The sequence below is a fragment of the Macaca thibetana genome, chromosome 5 (genome assembly GCF_024542745.1).
Source record: "Macaca thibetana thibetana isolate TM-01 chromosome 5, ASM2454274v1, whole genome shotgun sequence".
NCBI lineage: Eukaryota > Metazoa > Chordata > Mammalia > Primates > Cercopithecidae > Macaca > Macaca thibetana.
The window spans coordinates 122,343,489-122,363,733 of NC_065582.1; the positions used below are offsets into that span (position 1 = coordinate 122,343,489).

Sequence of the window (20,245 nt, forward strand, 5' to 3'; positions counted from 1 at the left end):
AATTAATATTTTTTAAAATTCTTCTATATTTCTTTATAAAACAAAAAAGATTGTTTAAAAAGATATGAATACTCTTTTTTCAAGCTTTATGAGTGATGACTTTACATCCTTCTCCGCATTTCATTAAAAAGGATTGACCCAAAGGTGACCCTGCTGTCATCAAATCTTTCCTTTCTGTCATCATCTTATTGGGTAAAAAGTAGGAGGGAAACAGAATAGCGTGACTCAAGGTACTAATATCCTTTCATTGGTCTGGTCTTCAGTTATTTATCTTGGGTCTTCTCTGCAGCTGACAAGCCAACTCAACCTACTGCCAACCAAGACCTGACTGGCACGAGGAAAGGTAATGCTGCTGAAACACCTGAGAAAAGAAAGTGATTATTTTCACAGTAGTTAGTTGGGACATCACCATAGTTATTTCAGAATCACATTTTCTTCCTTTTAGTTATTGTTAAGCTTGAATATGACCTAGCATCACTTTAAAATTAATTTCTAACCTAAACCTAAGTTCTGAATGGTGTTATGATCAAATTTATTTTTAACTTTAATCTGGGTTCCAGTCGAATTCTGACACCAGCTAAATCATAGTAGACATTGTGAATTCCGAACAAAAAAGGCGTTTAACATATTCCTACAGACAAACGTTGAGAGTTAATTCCTCAGGAAGTTGGACTCATGATAATAATCGCAATTGATCCCTTAATAACTTTCAAAATTTATTTCTATAAAAGTCATAATTTTATGTGTTATGGAATAATAATTTTTTTAAAACATGTCTTTCAAATACTCATGAAAGCTGTATAACTCTACCATTTCACAAACTATTTCTTCTTACCAAGTGATGAGGGCAAATGCAAATGTAGCTGATATGCAAAGTATGGTCTTATCTCTGTAATTTTTGTTTGTGCCAAAAACAAATTACTATCATTTTATAGAATATTTTCTTTTGTTTACATATCATTTTACTGTGTGAATTGATAAGGGGTCTGTGATTCATCATGAAAATATTTTCAGTCTATAATCCTAAAAGATCACTAGCAAGTGAAGCATTAATAAGGAGCTTCATCCCACTTAAAGAAATACGAGTTTTCTTAGATTGTTCAAATTGATTACAAATGAGTTCCATCGAATGGAAATTGGATGACATCGTATGGGCAGTTTTGAAGTCACTTCAGTAGACAGCCTTCCTAATCATTATTGCCTGAGAATCAGACGCTAATGGAGTACAATGTGCTTTCTATCCCCTATCTGAGACTTTAATTCTGTGAATCTTTTTTGTAAAGTTCAAGTTTGTGGTGATTTAAGTTTATATGAGTATATCAATAACAATAGCTGCAACAAGATGAAGTTAGTAATTACTTCCTAAACATAATATATACTTAAATATAAAAAGTTTGGGGTATCATATATTATTATTATCTAAAAAGATGATTTATTAAAAATCAAATAAGAAGGTATGACACTGTATATACTCTTTTAGAAAAATAAGGTTAATTTATTTCTTTAAATATTTTAGTCAAAGCCACTGTATCATCTCTATATTTCCTATTAAAACACTCGAGTTAATCATATCGGTTATGATTATTAGAGAAGCATGTTATAAAGGAAACAGTTTCATAACCCTCCACTTCCCGTTCCATCCTACATACTTCTGTTGGATTGATCATGGAATTACAGAATTTTAGAAATCTCTAAGTTCAAACCCTAGTTTTACAGGTAAAAAAATGTAAAGCCCAGGAAACGGAAATCACTTGATCAAAGTTACAGAGGTAGAGAACTCTGGTCTAGAACTCAGTCCTCCAAAAAATGTATAGTCATACACTTTCTAGTCCGAAAACAATCAATTGTTTTCTGTTGTTTATAAAGCCATGCCTAGCTTTTTCACCCATCATTAACTTAAAGGTGTTTACTCTTTCTGCTCTAAACTTTCCTTCCAATCTTGTATTTCTCTTCTCATACAAGATTCCAATCAAATGTTCATGGTGATTCTCAAGACTTTCTCCTCTACTTGAAATACTTCTCTCCCTATTAAACCCTGCATAGGCAAGCCTCACCTGTATGTCATTTTCCCACACAAAGACTGCTGCTTCTCTTAACTGAAACTTTTTTTAGTAGAAAACCACTTTTGTGGCATTTTCTACTTTTTTCCCTCTTACAGTTATTCGTGTATATTTCAACACTCTTCCTAAAATTGATGCTACTCATTGCATCATATTTACCTTGATAATCTCAACATTTGACATAGTAATGATAATTTTATAATTCCATTAATGCTGTCAAAAATTAAATTCAGAAATTTTTTTACTCCAACTTTGAGTTTTTACATTCTTTTGTTAAAATAAATTTTTCACATTGGCTAAATCTACCTGTAAATCTGGCTTTTTTTCTTAATCAAAGCAAACGTTGTATTCAAGTCACTCCTAAAATTCTAGTAACAAATTCTTCTAAATTAATTTTTTAAATGTATCTTTAGGTGCAATAATGAAGAGTTTTCTTCTAGTTGTGAATGTCCTGGCATTAACCCTGCCTTTTTTGGTAAGTTAATTTCATCTAACCAGTTTGTACTGACTTTAAGAAATTTTTATTTAAGGGCTCTAACTATTCAAATTTCTTAATACAGTTATACCTCATAGACCAAAATATCTACAAACTTGTTATATTTTAAGGTTAATTTTTTAAATATTATTTCTATTATAAAATCAAAGTCATGTTCTTTTGGATATCCATTTAGTTCTGTGAATTAAGAAATCATAGTTAATCATATATAGGAAACTTTTAAAATTCTCATACTATAGAGAAAATACATTCTGTGGGGAAAACAATACTGAAAACATTTTAAAATTATAAATGCATTAAAGATAATTCAGAAAGAATAACTACAGAAATCATAGTCCGGGAATCAGAAATTATTTTAATTAAGTTCGTATCTCACCCAGACTCCAATGTCTTTATGGAAACAAAATCCTTCAAAGGTCAACTTTGGTTAAGCTTTTTCACAAGTTTCAAAGACCTTGATACTTCTGCCTTTAACATTCGAATCATTATCTTTTGCTACATTCTTCTCCATTATGTCAATTGACTGACCCCTTTCCAGGGATCCGTGGCCATAAACAGCTTGAAGGTTTGCAGGCATTATCTTGAATTATATGCAATGTTTTAAGGCTACTGGACCTAGAAAAAGTTCTGGTTTTGTCTTTTAATTTTTTGACTTGTTTTTATTGTTGTTTTGGCTATTGCCTCTTTTTATTTTCATGTTCATCTGGGGATTCTAGGCACTCACAAAGGAGGCAAGCATAATAATGGTATATGTCCACCTCCTGAATTGTAAAATTTTGGGGAGCACTAGTCCTTGTTCTGTAAATCTCTGTAATATTTATTTATTATTAAGTTTAGACTTGCTTTTAAGTTAACATCTATTAATTAATTCTATTATCTGCATGTTGTGCCTATGTATAACATGTCTATTAACTCTATTAGGTCAATTCTTGGAGTCAAAATTACCTTTTAAAACTTTGAGTTCTACAACTCAGATACTTTGTGGCCACCTGAACATTTAGAACTTAGGTTTTCTCTTTGAGTAATAGGGCTTAAAGTTTAAATCATAAAATGATCCACAAATCCCCGCTGCATAGCAACCTGTTCCTGAGCTACCTGAGCCGGATTTGTCTTTCAAACATTCCTTCCCATTTTCACAAAGGCTTCAGGCCTCAGGGACATGAACAAATATACAGAAAAAAATAATTTAAGTTTATTGATTTTTACCATTCAATCTTATGAGCAGTCAAATTTATACAAATTAAAACATCAATGTGATACCATCTTTTATGTACTATTTTATCCCTTCCCCCAAAATGAAAAGAGTTAGATAATATTTTACTAGCAATTATGTACTAAACTGCATAAATACATAGCCTATTGGTGACATTTTAATTTGGCACAAATTTTCTGTACCACAATTTGATAATTTCTATCAAAGGATCGCTGAAAACTAATGACATTTGTGAAAAATCTTTTTAAGGTATTAATGAAAATTATTAAAAAGGCCACTGGTATACAGATGTTAATCATCTGTCTGTTTATAATTAAAATTTTATCTTAATAGATAACAATAAGAAATAAACATTTCACGACATAATCATTGACAACTTAGTTATCAACTATAAAAATGTAGGTATGAAACCTATGATATAAATTTAAAAAAATGAGATACCACATTTCTTATAAAAACGCAGGATACTTTTTAGACAAGCATATACCAGGAATACATAGCATAGGTTGATATTGCATTAAGGTATCCAGATTGTCAGAATTTTTTAAAGTATACTTTCTATAATATTCTATAATATTCATATTACTTCTATAATATTCATATTACTTCTTTTTTTTTTTTTTTTTTTTTTTTTTTTTTTGAGACAGAGTCTCACTCTGTCACCCAGGCTGGAGTGCAGTGGTACGATCTTGGCTTACTGCAACCTCTGCCTCCCAGGATCAAGCAATTCTCCTGCCTCAGCCTCCTGAGTAGCTGGGACTACAAGCTCCCGCCACCATGCCCAGTTTATTTTTGTATTTTTAGTAGAAGCAGGGTTTCACCATGTTGGCCAAGCTGGTCTTGAACTCCTGACCTCAGATGATCCACCCACCTCTGCCTCCCAAGGTGCTGGGATTACACAGTGAGACACCATGCCCAGACTCATATTACTTCTTTACATTTTAAACTAATGATTTAATATATTTAAAGAAAAGCAAGTCTTTGTCTTAAAGCAAGGAAACTTTATTACCTTCTCAAATTTCTGATTTTCTATACTCACACCTTCCAAAAGGTTTCTAGAGTCATTTTATACCCAACGAATACATGTGTAATGTCCTAAACCAGAACTGCCAATTTAAAACTATTTAATATTATACCTCCTTTCAAAAGTTTCTAAAAGCTTTGGAGTTTTTAGTTTTATAAATATATGTCCATAAAATTGTGTTCTCACTCCTGATTCTCTAAATATGTCACAATTCAAAACTAAGAAAAGCACTATAAAAACAAATGAAAGATGGTATTTAAAACACATATTTATATGTTAAGTTTATGCAAGAGGCAATATTTTAAATCTTCTAAGTAAACCTTATGAATCATCTTAGTATGAGAGCAGAGAAAGGAAAAAAGGCTCAATACTCCTCTAATTTTTAACAATGTATATTTAATAAAAACTGAATAGAAATTATTCATACTTTTCATTTAAGTGTATTGTGTATTTGCTGGCACAGCGGTCAGATGAACAGATTTTTCCCACAGTGACTTTTTCATTCTAGGTGGTTATATTTAAAGACAATATAAACATGAAGTTTATTATTACTAATCAGTTACACTACTGTTGCTTCTTAAGTAGTCCAACAAGCCTCATAGATCAATCATGAAAAATGTTTTAAAAAATAAAAAAAAAAACATATTTTGCCTTTAACGCAAAATTTTATTTAACTGATTTAAGTCTTCCTTTTTTTTTCTTACTTCTTCTGGAACTCCCTAGGCTGCAGAGGTTCAAAACCAGAAACAACCAGCAGTAAGTCTATTTCAATTATTTCTATTAGAGGCATGAACTGCAAAATATATTCTGTAAAGGTCAGTCATACTACAGATGCCTTCTGTCTAAAACTTAAATATTTCATCTCATTAAATAATCTAATAATATTTCCAAAATTCATTTCAGCAAAAGGTGATATGAATCAACATTGACGTTCTAGCTGAGAGTTTTGTTTTCTTATATAACCTGTCATGTATCTTTGGTTTTCAGGTATATTTCACAATATGAGAAAACTCTTTCAGCATTTCATATTGGAAAAAAATGAAAACATAAGTAAAGCTTAATATTTCCCCTTTCCACTTTTTAAGACAAGGAAAGGTCCTTCTCTGACCCCTCCTAGAATACTTCTCATACATCTATATTTACTTCCCCTTTTGTTCCCCACATATGTTTGAATACATTAAATATATCTCATTTTAGGAGTTTGCTTTGTAGTATAATTTTGCTGATTTATTTCTATTTATACGGAAAGGTCTACCAATGAATTTTTATGACAAATTTTTAAATAGAGGCACGTAGTTATAGACAATTCTTTTTTTTAAACATACCCTAAGTTCTAGGGTACATGTGCACAGCATGCAGATTTGTTACATATGTATACATGTGCCATGTTGGTGTGCTGCATCTATTAACTCGTCATTTACATTAGGTATATCTCCTAATGCTATCCCTCCTCCCTCCCCCCACCCCATGACAGGTCCCCAGTGTGTGATGTTCCCCTTCCTGTGTCCAAGTGTTCTCATTGTTCAATTTCCACCTATGAGTGAGAACATGCGGTGTTTGGCTTTTTGTCCTTGTGATAGTTTGCTGAGAATGATGGTTTCCACCTTCACCCATGTCCCTACAAAGGGCATGAACTCATCCTTTTGATGGCTGCATAGTATTCCATGGTGTATATGTGCCACATTTTCTTAATCCAGTCTATCATTGATGGATATTTGGGTTGGTTCCAAGTCTTTGCTATTGTGAATAGTGCTGCAATAAACATACGCATGCATGTGTCTTTATAACAGTATGATTTATAACCCTTTGGGTATATACCCAGCAATGGGATGGCTGGGTCAAATGGTATTTCTAGCTCTAAATCCTTGAGGAATTGCCACACTGTCTTCCACAATGGTTGAACTAGTTTACAGTCCCACCAACAGTGTAAAAGTGTTCCTATTTTTCCACATCCTCTCCAGCACCTGTTGTTTCTCGACTTTTCAATGATCACCATTCTAACCGGTGTGAGATGGTATCTCATTGTGGTTTTGATTCACATTTCTCTGATAACCAGTGATGATGAGCATTTTTTTCATGTGTCTGTTGACTGCATGAATGTCTTCTTTTGAGAAGTTCATATCCTTCGCCCACTTTTTGATGGGGTTGTTTTTTTCTTGTAAATTTCAGTTCTTTGTAGATTCTGGATATTAGCCCTTTGTCAGATGAGTAGATTGCAAAAATTTTCTCCCATTCTGTAGGTTGCCTGTTCATTCTGATGGTAGTTCCTTTTGCTGTGCAGAAGCTCTTTAGTTTAATTATATCCCATTGGTCAATTTTGGTTTTTGTTGCCATTGCTTTTTGTGTTTTAGACATGAAGTCCTTGCCCATGTCTATGTTCTGAATGGTATTGCCTAGGTTTTCTTCTGGGGTTTTCATGGTTTTAGGTCTAACATTTAAGTCTTTAATCCATTTTGAATTAATTTTTGTACAAGGTGTAAGGAAGGGATCCAGTTTCAGCTTTCTACATATCGTTAGCCAATTTTCCCAGCACCATTTATTAAATAGGGAGTCCGTTCCTCATTTCTTGTTTTTGTCAGGTTTGTCAAAAATCAGATGGTTGTAGATGTGTTGTGTTATTTCTGAGGTCTCTGTTCTGTTCCACTGGTCTATATCTCTGTTTTGGTACCAGTACAATGCTGTTTTCGTTACTGTAGCCTTGTAGTATAATTTGAAGTCAGGTAGCCTGATGCCTCCAGCTTTGTTCTTTTCACTTAGGATTGTCTTGGCAATGTGGGGTCTTTTTCAAGTCCATATCAACTTTAAAGTAGTTTTTTTTCAATTCTGTGAAGAAAGTCATTGGTAGCTTGATGGGGATGGCAGTGAATCTATAAATTACCTTGGGCAGTATGGCCATTTTCACAACATTGATTCTTCCTATCCATGAGCATGGAATGTTCTTCCATTTGTTTGTGTCCTCTTTTATTTTGTTGAGCAGTGGATTTTAGTTCTCCTTGAATAGGTCCTTCACATCCCTTGTAAGTTGGATTCCTAGGTATTTTATTCTCTTTGAAGCTATTGTGAATGGGAGTTCATTCATGATTTGGCTCTCTGTTTGTCTGTTATTGGTGTATAAGAATGCTTGTGATTTTTGCACATTGATTTTGTATCCTGAGACTTTGCTGAAGGTGCTTATCAGCTTAAGAAGATTTGGGGCTGTGATCATGGGGTTTTCTAAATACACAATCATGTCATCTGCTAATAGGGACAATTTGACTTCCTCTTCTCCTAACCGAATACCCGTTATTTCTTTCTCCTGCCTGATTGCCCTGGCCAGAACTTCCAACATTATTTTGAATAGGAGCAGTGAGAGAGGACATCCCTTTCTTGCGCCAGTTTTCAAAGGGAATGCTTCCAGTTTTTGCCCATTTAATATGATATTGACTGTGGGTTCATCATAAATAGCTCTTATTATTGTGAGATGTGTCCCATCAATACCTAATTAATATTGAGAGTTTTTAGCATGAAGGGCTGTTGAATTTTGTCAAAGGTCCTTTCTGCATCTATTGAGAAGAGCAACTCCAAGACACATAATTGTCAGATTCATCAAAGTTTAAATGAAGGAAAAAATGTTAAGGGCAGCCAGAGTGAAAGGTTGGGTTACCCACAAAGGGAAGCCCATCAGACTAACAGTGAATCTCTCCGCAGAAACTCTACAAGCCAGAATAGAGTAGGGGTCAATATTCAACATTCTTAAAGAAAAGAATTTTCAACCCAGAATTGCATATCCAGCCAAACTAAGCTTCATAAGTGAAGGAGAAATAAAATCATTTACAGACAAGCAAATGCTGAGAGATTTCGTCACCACCAGGCCTGCCTTACAAGATCTCCTGAAGGAAGCAGTAAACATGGAAAGGAACTACCAGTACCAGCCACTGCAAAAACATGCCAAATTGTAAAGACCATCCATGCTAAGATATAGACAATTCTTTATCTAATCTTTTGTGAAGAAAATTAAACAAAAAAAAAAAATCCAAAATTCAAATCCAGGAATCACTCCACATCACGTTATATTACTATTCTGCTATAATTAGTTTAGGAAAAATAAATGTGCTCTTAGGCTAATTTTTAAATAAATAAAATTTGAGATCAATTACAAATATGTGGTGAGAATACATATGTGTGTGTGTGCCATTTTGTGTGTGTCTGCATGTTGTGCTTGCATATAACATGTCAAAGTTCTGAGTGAGATTTTTCTCTGTGTTGTACCTATAATAGCTAACATGTCAGATCACTTTCTATATATGCCAAACTCTGGGCAATATGGTTTACATTATGAATAAACTCATCTAATTTCTTTGAAACAAATATTATATTGATATTATCAAAATAATATTTATAATATTGAAAATCATGAAGTGGAAAGGCAATGTACAAATCAACATCTTATAAAATAATATTGTTGCTGGGTTCCCTACTTCTAATATCTTACTCAATGGCACATACTATATTATTTCAAAAAATGCAGATTTAAGGTATTTCCACATTTGGGTCTATAATAATAATATTCTGTATAATTTATTCTTTTTTTGTAGTGCCATGAGAACGGTGAAAGACGGTTCTATCAGAAAACAGCTCCATATGTCCCAATGTATTATGTGCCAAATAGCTATCCTTATTATGGAACCAATTTGTACCAACATAGACCAGCTATAGCAATTAATAATCCATATGTGCCTCGCACATATTATGCAAACCCAGCTGTAGTTAGGCCACATGCCCAAATTCCTCAGCGGCAATACCTACCAAATAGCCACTTACCCACTGTGGTACGTCGCCCAAACCTACATCCATCATTTATTGCCATCCCCCCAAAGAAAATTCAGGATAAAATAATCATCCCTACCATCAATACCATCACTACTGTTGAACCTACACCAGCTCCTACCATTGAACCAACGGTGGACAATGTAGTCACTCCAGAAGATTTTTCAGAGTCCATCATCACGAGCACCCCTGAGACAACCACAGTCTCAGTTACTACACCTACGGCATGAAAACACCAAGGAAATACCAAAGAAGACAACACAGGTAAATGAACAATATACAAAATGAATAATTCTGACAAGAAGCATGGATTTATGAAAACAACCATAAATTCTAAAATAGTACAAATAGATAAACTAAGTGTATTACAGAAGCAGAAAAAACAGGGTACTTACAATTTTACCTTGGTAAACCCATAGCATTGATATACCAGATTCTGTTCCAACTAGAAATTTAAAATAATTTTATTTGACAAAGTGAAAATAATTGGCCACTTTATTATCAAACTTTTTTATGACAATTGGGACACTCTTAGAATCTAATAGTTTTATTTCATCCTTATTCACACACAAACTATGACAGTAGAGTAAAACAGCAAGTAACACTTTCATGATTTTTATTTCAAAAGTAATTTTAGAAGAAGTTATATAGAATATGGGTTTAAGTAAATTTTAATTCTGTAACAATTCTCTTGCACTCTCATTGTAGTATGAAGAGTGAAAGGAACGATATGTTTCCATGCATTTCTTTATTTCAGACATCATTTCCAAATGATTCATGAAGTTAAGCCTCTCATATTTCTCCTATTCTAAGATAAACCCATGGAAGAATTATAATGCTTAACTTGAAAAACATAAATATTAAAAGGATACTTTCAGAACACTGAATGTGATGCAAAATGTTACTATTTATTACTTGGACCAATGGATAATGGTAGAGTTTAAAATAATCTGAAACTTATGAGAAGAATTTAAACAAATAGAATGATTAACAAAGTGAAAAATATCCAAAGAGTGTAAAATACTTTGGGGAGGCTGGGCGTGGTGACTCACGCCTGTAATCATAACACTTTGGGAGGCCGAGGCGGGTGGATCACAAGATCAGGAGATCGAGACCATCCTGGCTAACATGGTGAAACCCCTTCTCTACTAAAAATACAAAAAATTAGCCGGGCTTGGTGGCGGGCGCCTGTAGTTCCAGCTACTCAGGAGGTGAAGCAGGAGAATGGCATGAACCCAGGAGGCAGAGCTTGCAGTGAGCCGAGATCGCGCCACTGCACTCCAGCCTGGGCGACAGAGCGAGACTCCGACTCAAAAAAAATAAAAAATTAAAAAATTAAAAACACACTTTGGGGAGAAAATTGCAAAATTTTGAGTTTCTTTGCAACAAATATTTTCAGTCCATCAGATATTTACATGTTTTATGATCTAAAATACCAGACAATGGTCTGCGATATCATGGGACTACTATTAGCCCAGAAAAGGTTGCTTCTTTCATCTTCTTGCCTAATGACCATAGGCTGGTCATTACTTTCTCTGAATTTTTATTTTCTCATTTCTGGTTGCTGTGAGACTCAAGTGAGAATGCACATGTGAAAGGATTTTAAAAACTGATCGATCTGTAAAATGTCATGTATTGGAAAAGATAAAGTAAAATTAATAAATATTAACATTTATTTTTAACCAATATCCTAAGTCTCCACCAAATGATAAAAACTGTGCATAATTATGTCTGTTGATTCCCATAGTGACTATATGAAACAGATACTATTCCTATCTCAAATTTAGGGATAAAAACCAGTAGGACTGAGGACATTAAGTAAATTATCACAGCTAGAACATGCAAATGGGAGGCAAACCAAACCTGTTTAATATCAGACAGTGGGGCTTAATTACTATGTCATTTATTTTTATATGGGCTAACTTGCCAAAAACCAGGAAAAATACACTGTGATTTCCTTAGACTAGCGTATGGGTAAAGTGTGTTGTTTAGTTGCTGTTCAACAGGATATCTGTTAAGAAAAAGAGAATAAGAGCTGGTTAGACAGCTGGCTTATCCTATTTTTGAGAACAAAATAAGAAAATTTTATTAAAGACCACATGAAAGCAAGTTATTTAATAAGTAGTTACATATTTTACTGATGCAAAATGTAAAGAAACATGTAAAAGACAGTTTTTCTGTAAATATTACATGTCTATTATTTTCAGTTTACTATATGCCTATTTTAAATATTTAAATTTAAATATTTAATCTCATTAACTTATGGGATACAGACAAAAAAGAAAAATTATGGAAGCTAAATAAATATGTATCATGAGAACTGTTAACACACTATGAATAAATTTCTAAACTATCTTTATTTTTTATAGGACTTGCTGAAACCAAACGACTACTTCACACTCCTTCAGTCATTTGTCCACCTTCAGTCAATTGAAAATGTGATTTTCACAGATTCAGCTCTTCTCTCCTTACATTTTACATTCATGCCACATTCAATATTTTGATTCTTGCACAATAAAGCCAACTGATTGCAACTGATTCTTTGAGAGGAGTTTGCAAAGGGACCTCAGGGATCTCTGAAACTTTGAAATGCTGACAAATTTAGTGTGAGTTAGAGTACACAAATTTACCTAAAAGCAGAGTTCATAGTTTCATCAGGTTCTCAAAAGTGGTTCATGGTCTGACACTAAGAATTTCTCCTCTAGGATGACACTGGGACCAGAGAAGAGCCAAGCCATAGTGTTCCAATCCAGGGGACTACAGAACGACTCTTGAGAGCCATGGGAACTCTAGAGTTAGAATTAAATTTAAGTGCCCAAATGTATTTCTAACGTTAGTCTAGATTATTTCTAAGAGCAAATTCTGGGCACAGGCAAATTACAAATGTCCACAATTACAAACACAGATACGTTGCAAAATTATAAGTGTTGACAGAGACTCTAGACATGCATGACCATATCTCCCCACACTGGAAGCCACAGTCTCACATCTGTTCAAACACTCACACACACACATCACATATCAGAAAGCTTCTGGAATTCAGGTATTCCAGTTCGGAAAAACTTGTAAATATTCAAGGTCCAAGGATATGACATAGCTGTTTTCTTAAACAAATATTGCAAGGAAAATCAGGTCACCTTTGTGCTTGGTCATATTTAACATGCCAGAAAAAATAAAACTCACTCAGCCCTTACAAAATGTTTACTGGTCATTTATCTAATCTGCTGTGACTCCCAACAGATGTGTTATTATTAGGATTGATTTACAGTCTTTTACCTGCTCTCTCACTCAAATGGAGAGTCTGCAACAGAGGCATGGAAGGAATATGACATGACTAGACCTTATTTGCTATGGCCGTTAATGATATTATTAATTTCTTGAAAAACAAAGTAAATATGTGGAAAAGGCAAAATTTATATCATTAAAAATCTTATCACCTATTATATACAAGGTATTTCAAGAACACAAACAATAATAATGGCTGATAACAATAAGTAACAAGCAGTTATAAAGTACATAATATTTGCCAATCTTCTATTTGTTTGTATGTATTTACTCATTTAATATGTAGTCATGAACTACATATATTTGTTCTTGTTGTTATTATAAGTGAAAGAGAAATGAAGTAATTTTCCCCATGTGAGGCTGAGATTTGAACTCAAAGTCTTGCTTTAAAGTCCATGCTCTTTAAAAACCGACACATGGAACAGCGTAAAGAACCCATACATAAACCTGAACGTATGCAGTCAACTAATTTTCAGCAAGGGTGCAAAGAAGACACAATAGCAAAATTACAGTCTTTTTAATAAATGGTGCTGGAAAAACTAGATATCACATGCAAAATAATGATATTGGACCCATATGTTACACCATACACAAAAATCTGCTCAAAATGGATAAAAAGTCAATGTAAGATTCGAAACCTTAAAATTGCTAGAAGAATACATAGGGAGAAAGCTCCTTGACATTGGCCTTGGCAAAAATTGTTTTGGATATCACACTAAAAGCTCTGGCTACAAAATCAAAAATAAGTAAATAAACTACATCAAACTAAAAAGCTTCTGCTCAGCAAAGAAAATAATCAACAAAATAAAAACCCCATACGTTGGGAGAAAATATTTGCAAACCATTTATCTAATAAGGGATTAATATCCAAAATATATAAAGAACTCACATATGAAAGGATGATCAGCATCACTATCAAGAAAATGCAAATCAAAACCACAATAAGATATCACATCACATCTGTTAGGATGACTTTCAAAAAGACAAGGGATAACAAGTGTTGACAAGGATGTGGACAATAGGGAATCTTTGTGCATTGTTGGTGGGAATGTAGATAGGTGCAGCCATTGTGAAAAGCAGTGTGGAGGTGCCTATAGAAAATAAAAATAGAATTAGTGTATGACCCAAAAGACCCTTTTCTGGGTATCTACTCAAAGGAAATGAAATCATCCTTCGAAACGATATTTGCACTCTCTTGTTCATTGCAGCATTAGTCATAACAGCCAGTGTGGAAAAAACCTAAGTGTACATCAAGGGACATGGATAAAATATGTTGAAACACACACACACACACACGCACACACACACAAACACACAGGGATATTATTCAGCCTTAAAAAAAAGAAAGAGATTCTGCTATTTGCCACAACATGGATGAACTTTGAAGTTGTAGGACAGAAAGCTAATTTCACTTACATGTGGAATAAAAAAAAAAAAAAATCTGTCAAATACATAAAAACAGAGAACAAAATGGTAGCTACCAGGGATGGGCCACACTGGAAAGATGTAGGTCAAAGAATACAGAGTTGAATGCAGGATGAATAAGTCTAGAGATCTAATGTACAACATGAGAACTACAGTTAATAATATTGTATTTTATTTGAGGTTTTTGTTAACAGATTTTTGGTGCTCTTGACACACATAAAAATGGTAACATTGTGAAATGATGAAAGTGTTAATTTGCTTGATTGTAGTAACCATAGCACTATGTATATAAAAAATTATGTTGTATACCTTAAATATGTAAAATAAAAAATAAAAAGTCTATGCTCTTAATCATGTAAAAACTACTATAAAATCATTTTCAATGTAGCAAGTGAAATAAAATGTGAAGCAAAATACTTTGAAACAAGAAAAACATTCTTAATATTGGCTCATATTAATATGATTATGTCTCATTAAATAACATTAATAATGAGTTGCCAAAAGTAATATTTAAGTTAAACACTTACCTCCCAGATATGATGTTAATCCATATTTGCATCAATTGGATTAACTAACTGGAATATGTACTTAATCCCTCAGCTACTATTTTTACATGTTCACAAAATACATTGTTGAGCTGCTTATCTTTGACTTGGATAAATTACTTCGGATGCAAGGATTCATCCAGGTAGAAGTGGTTTGTTACACATGAGAAATTCGGTTGTTGGCACAGAAGAGATCTGATCTGGAGATGGTCACCTGTAGTCATTTACTTCTGTCGATTACTAGTTGATTGCTCACTGTAAATACAGCATGTTTCCCTCCCACCTCTAAGACATCATAGTAAAATGAGACTTAGAAAAACATTTTATTTCTCAATCCTGCAAAATAGCCATATTTGAAAGTTCCCAGGTACTCAGAATCCAGTGCTACATTATATAACAAGTGTTTACATAGCACTTTAAAATGTATAAAGCACTTGTACACATGCTGACCTTTTAATCTTCACCAATAAACTCTTGAAGTAATTTGTTATTGATCCTCATTTTACATATGTGGAAACAACTCCACATGGACAAACATATGGTAATGAAAATGTATAGGGTTCATATTTGTATAGAATCTGATTAAAGTGTCAGCTCAATATTAGCTGTGTAACTTTGGGCAATAAATATAATGGAAAGTATTATTTATTGATTTATTGATGTACCGTCAGGCTCTATAACAAGGGTTTTATAGGTATTTATTTTATATTGCATTCTCTTAGGAAAGTATTATTATTATACTTATGTAGATATGAGGAAATTGAGGCTCAGAGGGATTAAGTAATTTGGTTAAGATAAGAAAATACTGAGTAGTAGAATTTAGCTTTGAACTCTAGCAATTCAATCCACCAACCCTCATTATCATAACACTAGGACATATAACCTTTACTCTGATTAGAGTATTCAAGGTATTAGAGTACCTTATTATCATTGTCATATCCATTATCATATCACTAGAACATATAACCTTTTATCTGATTAAAGTAATTAAGGTATTAGAGTACGTTATATTAGTTGGTCATTCAATAAATGTTCATTCATTTATCCCTTAACTCCCTAAGTGATATTGCCAAGGACATCTGTTGTCCTTAAGATAAAGTCCATTTTCATAGTCCTGTTGTTTACCTTCCCACTTCATTTCTCTTCATTAGATCATCATGCTATTCACCCCAGTGACTCAAAGACTTCTGTCACTGCTTTAGCTATACCATCACCATCCTCCAGCACTTTTCTGAAGCTGCTCAGATCACCATGATAATTCATAGCATCTAATCAAAATTTGAATCCCTGACTTATATCCTTGAGGAAATAGTTCCTGAACTTCCAAAATCAAGTGATCCACTAATGTGCCACCCAGCATCCTGCCCCTCCCAGCTCCTCTGTCCCTTAATACTCCTTAAACTCAATGATACTGGCCTCTCCACCTCTCCCACCAGGGCTATAAACCCTAGAGACTGTGTTCTGCTCACCACTGTCTCTCCAAGGTGAGGTCTAATAGAGCGTAGCAGCTAAATAAATATTTGTTAAGCAAATAAACAAGGAAAGGAAAAATGGATTGTTGGTGACTAAAGTAGAAATACTGATTTAATTGAATTAAATAGCCTAGGCTTTTCTTACCAAAATCCAGAAAGAAAAAGCAGTGTTGACCTTAACAGTTCACTAGTGATTATGAATCAAAGCTATCAAAGGCAATGATACACTGTCAGGCCAACTTTAAATACAAAAGAAAATTACTCAAATTATATTATCAATCACAGAAATCTGAAAGTGTAAAGAGAGAATGTTTTTATAATTTAATCTCAGTTTTCAAGGAAAGAAAATTGAATGTCAACAGAATGATAAACAAATTGCTATATCAATATTATATATTATCTTAACTCTAGTTCAATATTTGGAAGAAGATGGTAGCATCTCCTCTTCTTAATCTTCCTAACCTGATATGCTATCATAGTTGCCAGATGTCCATGATATTGGGATAAAGATTATAAAGCTAATAGTCAAGGCTAATGAGCAAAATTATACTTAAAAGATCAAGTGTATTATGTCTATATTTTATTGGCATATACTAAGAAATCCCAGAAACTTTGGAAGGTAAGATTAAACACTTAAATGTTCCCATAAAATAAACATTTTGTATTAATACAGTTATTTTCCATATTAAAAAAATAATTCTTTTGAATCATTCATTACAAAATATTTACAACTATTGTTAGAATGGCTAAGACAAGGACCTTAAATAACAAAATCTTGACATACTTCATGCAATGGAAGCAATAAATTTTAAACTTAACATTTGAAGTCATCATACAAATAATAAAAATGTAGCCAACAAAAAGAATCAGAAATTTATGTCCACACAAAAACTACACAGATGTTTATAGCAACTCTAATTCCTAATTGCCAAAACTCAGAAGCAACCAAGCTATCCTATAGTATGTGAAAGAATAAATAAACTGTGGTACATCCAGACAATGGAATATTATTCATCATTAAAAAGAAATGAGTTATCCGTCCATGAAACGACATGGAAAAAGTCAATATTACCAAGTGAAAGAAGCCATTCTAATACAGCTACATACTGTGTGATTCCACTATATGACATTCTGATCAAGGCAAAACGATGGAGACAGTAAAAAGATCAGTCATTGCCATGGATTCAATGAGAGGAAGGAATAAATAGGTGGAACACAGAAGATTTTACAGCAGTGAAAACTATTCTGTAAGGTGTTATCATGGATATATGTCATTATACATTTGCAAAAACCCACAGAATGTAAAACACCACAAATGAACCTTAATGTAAGTTATAAACTTTGGGTGATCATGAGGTGTCAATGTAAGTTAATCCACTGTAATGAATGTGCCACTCTAGTACAGGATACTGATAATAAAGGAGGCTGGGATAGGGGGCTGAGATAAGGGGTATATGGGAACTCTATGTACTTCCCACTCAACTTTTCTGTGAACCTAAAACTGCTTTTGAAAAGTAGTTTTTAAGAAAAAGAAAGAAATGAAAATCAAAACGTGAATAACATCAAAATGGCTATTTCCTATTGTTATCAATTAATATTTTTAAATACACTCAATGTAGCTTGATGTCACACGTACTTAGTCTTTACTTATACATGTATTTTTAATTTAGACAAGTGAGAGCCTTAAAACTCATGATCTATTGAGACAAATGCCATCAAGGTTAAATTCATCTTTCAAAACCAGAAAAACAAAGTCCTCGCATAGCCAGGCTGCACTAAGACAAGCCTACATCCAGACATCAAAGCAATCATCAAGCCAGGCTTCACTTACTGTTACTCAACCAAAATCACCTGTATCAGTTTTACCAAACCAATCTCTAACAACCAACTCTTTTAAATCTTCAACATCCAAGTCTACATCCAAACATTCATTATCCTCTCAAAATCCAGCAAAGGAGTCTAACTCTGCCAAAAAGCAATTTCTAGCTAAAAAGACTGTAAAAAATCAGCCTCAACCAAAACAACTTCAAAAAACAACAGAAATTAATCCACAGGTTTACACATAAAGTGACCTTACCTGACAAGTCTATGCCCAATCAGGCGTCTCTCACCAAAACTGCTATAAAAAGACAGCTGCTAAGCCTAAACAGAAACAGTCAAAAGTTACCAAATCTATAACCAAGAGGACATCATCTTCTCACAAAACAAACAAAAGATCATCAGTTGTCAGTGCTACACAGAAATCACTTGTAAAGGGACCAAAAGAAAGACTACAGCTGCCAAAGCTGCACTTTGGCAGACATCATTTTTCCAGGGTGCAGTGAGGAGCCATCTAGTTCCTACACCTAAAGTTTCCACAGGTAAAACAAGGACAGTTTCTTCTAAGAGGGGTCCACTAAGCAATTTCTCAGGCTCCAGATCTACTTAAAAACAGTGGCAAAGTTCACAGCCAAAAAGTCTCAAAGATGCAATTCTGCTGGAAGCCAGTGTCTACCTTCCAAAAACAAACCAGAGAAGATGGGTCCTTTACGTCCTGGTCTCCAACTTACTTGACTTTACTAAATGTTCCCAAGCACCATGTGCACAAACTTCATCCACCATCCTCATGTTCAATAAAAATGCATCCATCCCAATTTCAAACTCACAAATCTAAACCTCATAAGCCCATACCTTGTCCACATCAACCAAAAAAGTATCCATCTCAGAATTCTGGAGAAGCAACTACTTCATCACACACAACACCAACTCCTATCCTTGCAGAGATCACCATGGCAGCCGTTGGAGATAATAATGATATCACTACTAGCATGTCTTAAATTACACCTACCTCAAAGGCCTTTTCTACTACCCTCTTACCTACCACAACTATCTCTGTATCTCAAATCATCACCCACTCTGCAGATTACACTACCACCAGGCAAGGTACCGCTACGTTTGAAAGTGGCACTGTTGTGGTAACTAACACTACTGCTGCCGCAGTAGGTAAAACCATGTTTGAAGTTGAAGCCACTATTGCTAAAACTGACACAACTATTAAAGAGACTGCTATAACTGCTTCTATGACCAAACTCACAGCCACTATAGATAGCACTTAACAGTGCAACTGACACTGAAACCACTATGGAGGCTCTAGAAACCATGACAGCCGCTCTAAGAGTGACTGCTTCTACCCTCGGCACGACTCTGCCTGAGACCAATAACACTTCCACTACTGCCCCTAATTCCACCACTGCCCTGGATGATGCTACCAGTGCCAACAATACTACTGTTGACACTAAGCCTGAAAGAAATGTCACTGTCCCTGAAGAGTACACCTACGACATTGAAGATTATAATCCAGTCTCTGAGTACGAGTATGACCCAGAGCTTGCTGAAAGTTCCACCATAATTACAGAATCTAATGCCACAAGTGCTGTTATTCCTTCATCTCCAGGGGCCACTGTGCCTATACAAAATGCCTGAGAACCTACAACTGATAACACTGCTCAGAATCTACAGGTGACAGCCACTCCACATAGCCTTTGAATGTTGATTGGATACCCCAAACAACGATCAAATATTTGAGAAAATACTGAAAATGTTTAGCAGTGAAAACATAGCAATGCTGTAAGCATATACTATAATGTAGATTTTAGTCTTTTTTCCTTTTATGCCAACATATCATATCATATATCTGAAGCACCACAAGAAGAATTGTCATTGCATTTTTAAATGATGATTCAAAAAGTTCATAGTTCTCAACACTTGACATGAGTGGAATTTGTCTTTTATTCTTATTTCATTCTAAAGTGTCTTCGATGTCCTAAGAGCAACAATCCTTAAATTCTCTTAATTCCCCTCTCTTAAATTCTTTTAATTCTCTTAAAATCCCTCATTCACTGACCTTGATTAAATTATCCAACAAAACTTTGTCTCTTAT

At 34.0% G+C, this 20,245-nt stretch overlaps 1 protein-coding gene across 2 annotated transcripts in view; it reads left to right on the forward strand.

Annotated features, from left to right (window-relative positions):
* The window catches only part of CSN3 (casein kappa), a 15,879-nt gene extending 3,746 nt beyond the window's left edge, over positions 1–12,133 (forward strand). The window contains exons 2-6 of one of the 2 annotated variants that reach the window (XM_050791435.1): positions 290–343; positions 2,474–2,535; positions 5,517–5,549; positions 9,368–9,863; positions 11,969–12,133. In XM_050791435.1, coding sequence (XP_050647392.1) covers positions 2,482–2,535; positions 5,517–5,549; positions 9,368–9,829 — 549 coding nt within the window. In that variant the 5' untranslated portion in view covers positions 290–343; positions 2,474–2,481 and the 3' untranslated portion in view covers positions 9,830–9,863; positions 11,969–12,133. Of the gene's footprint in view, positions 1–271; positions 344–2,473; positions 2,536–5,516; positions 5,550–9,367; positions 9,864–11,968 lie in introns of those variants that run through there. The other variant, XM_050791434.1, reaches the window with a different exon arrangement.
* Positions 12,134–20,245: the final 8,112 nt, after the last annotated feature.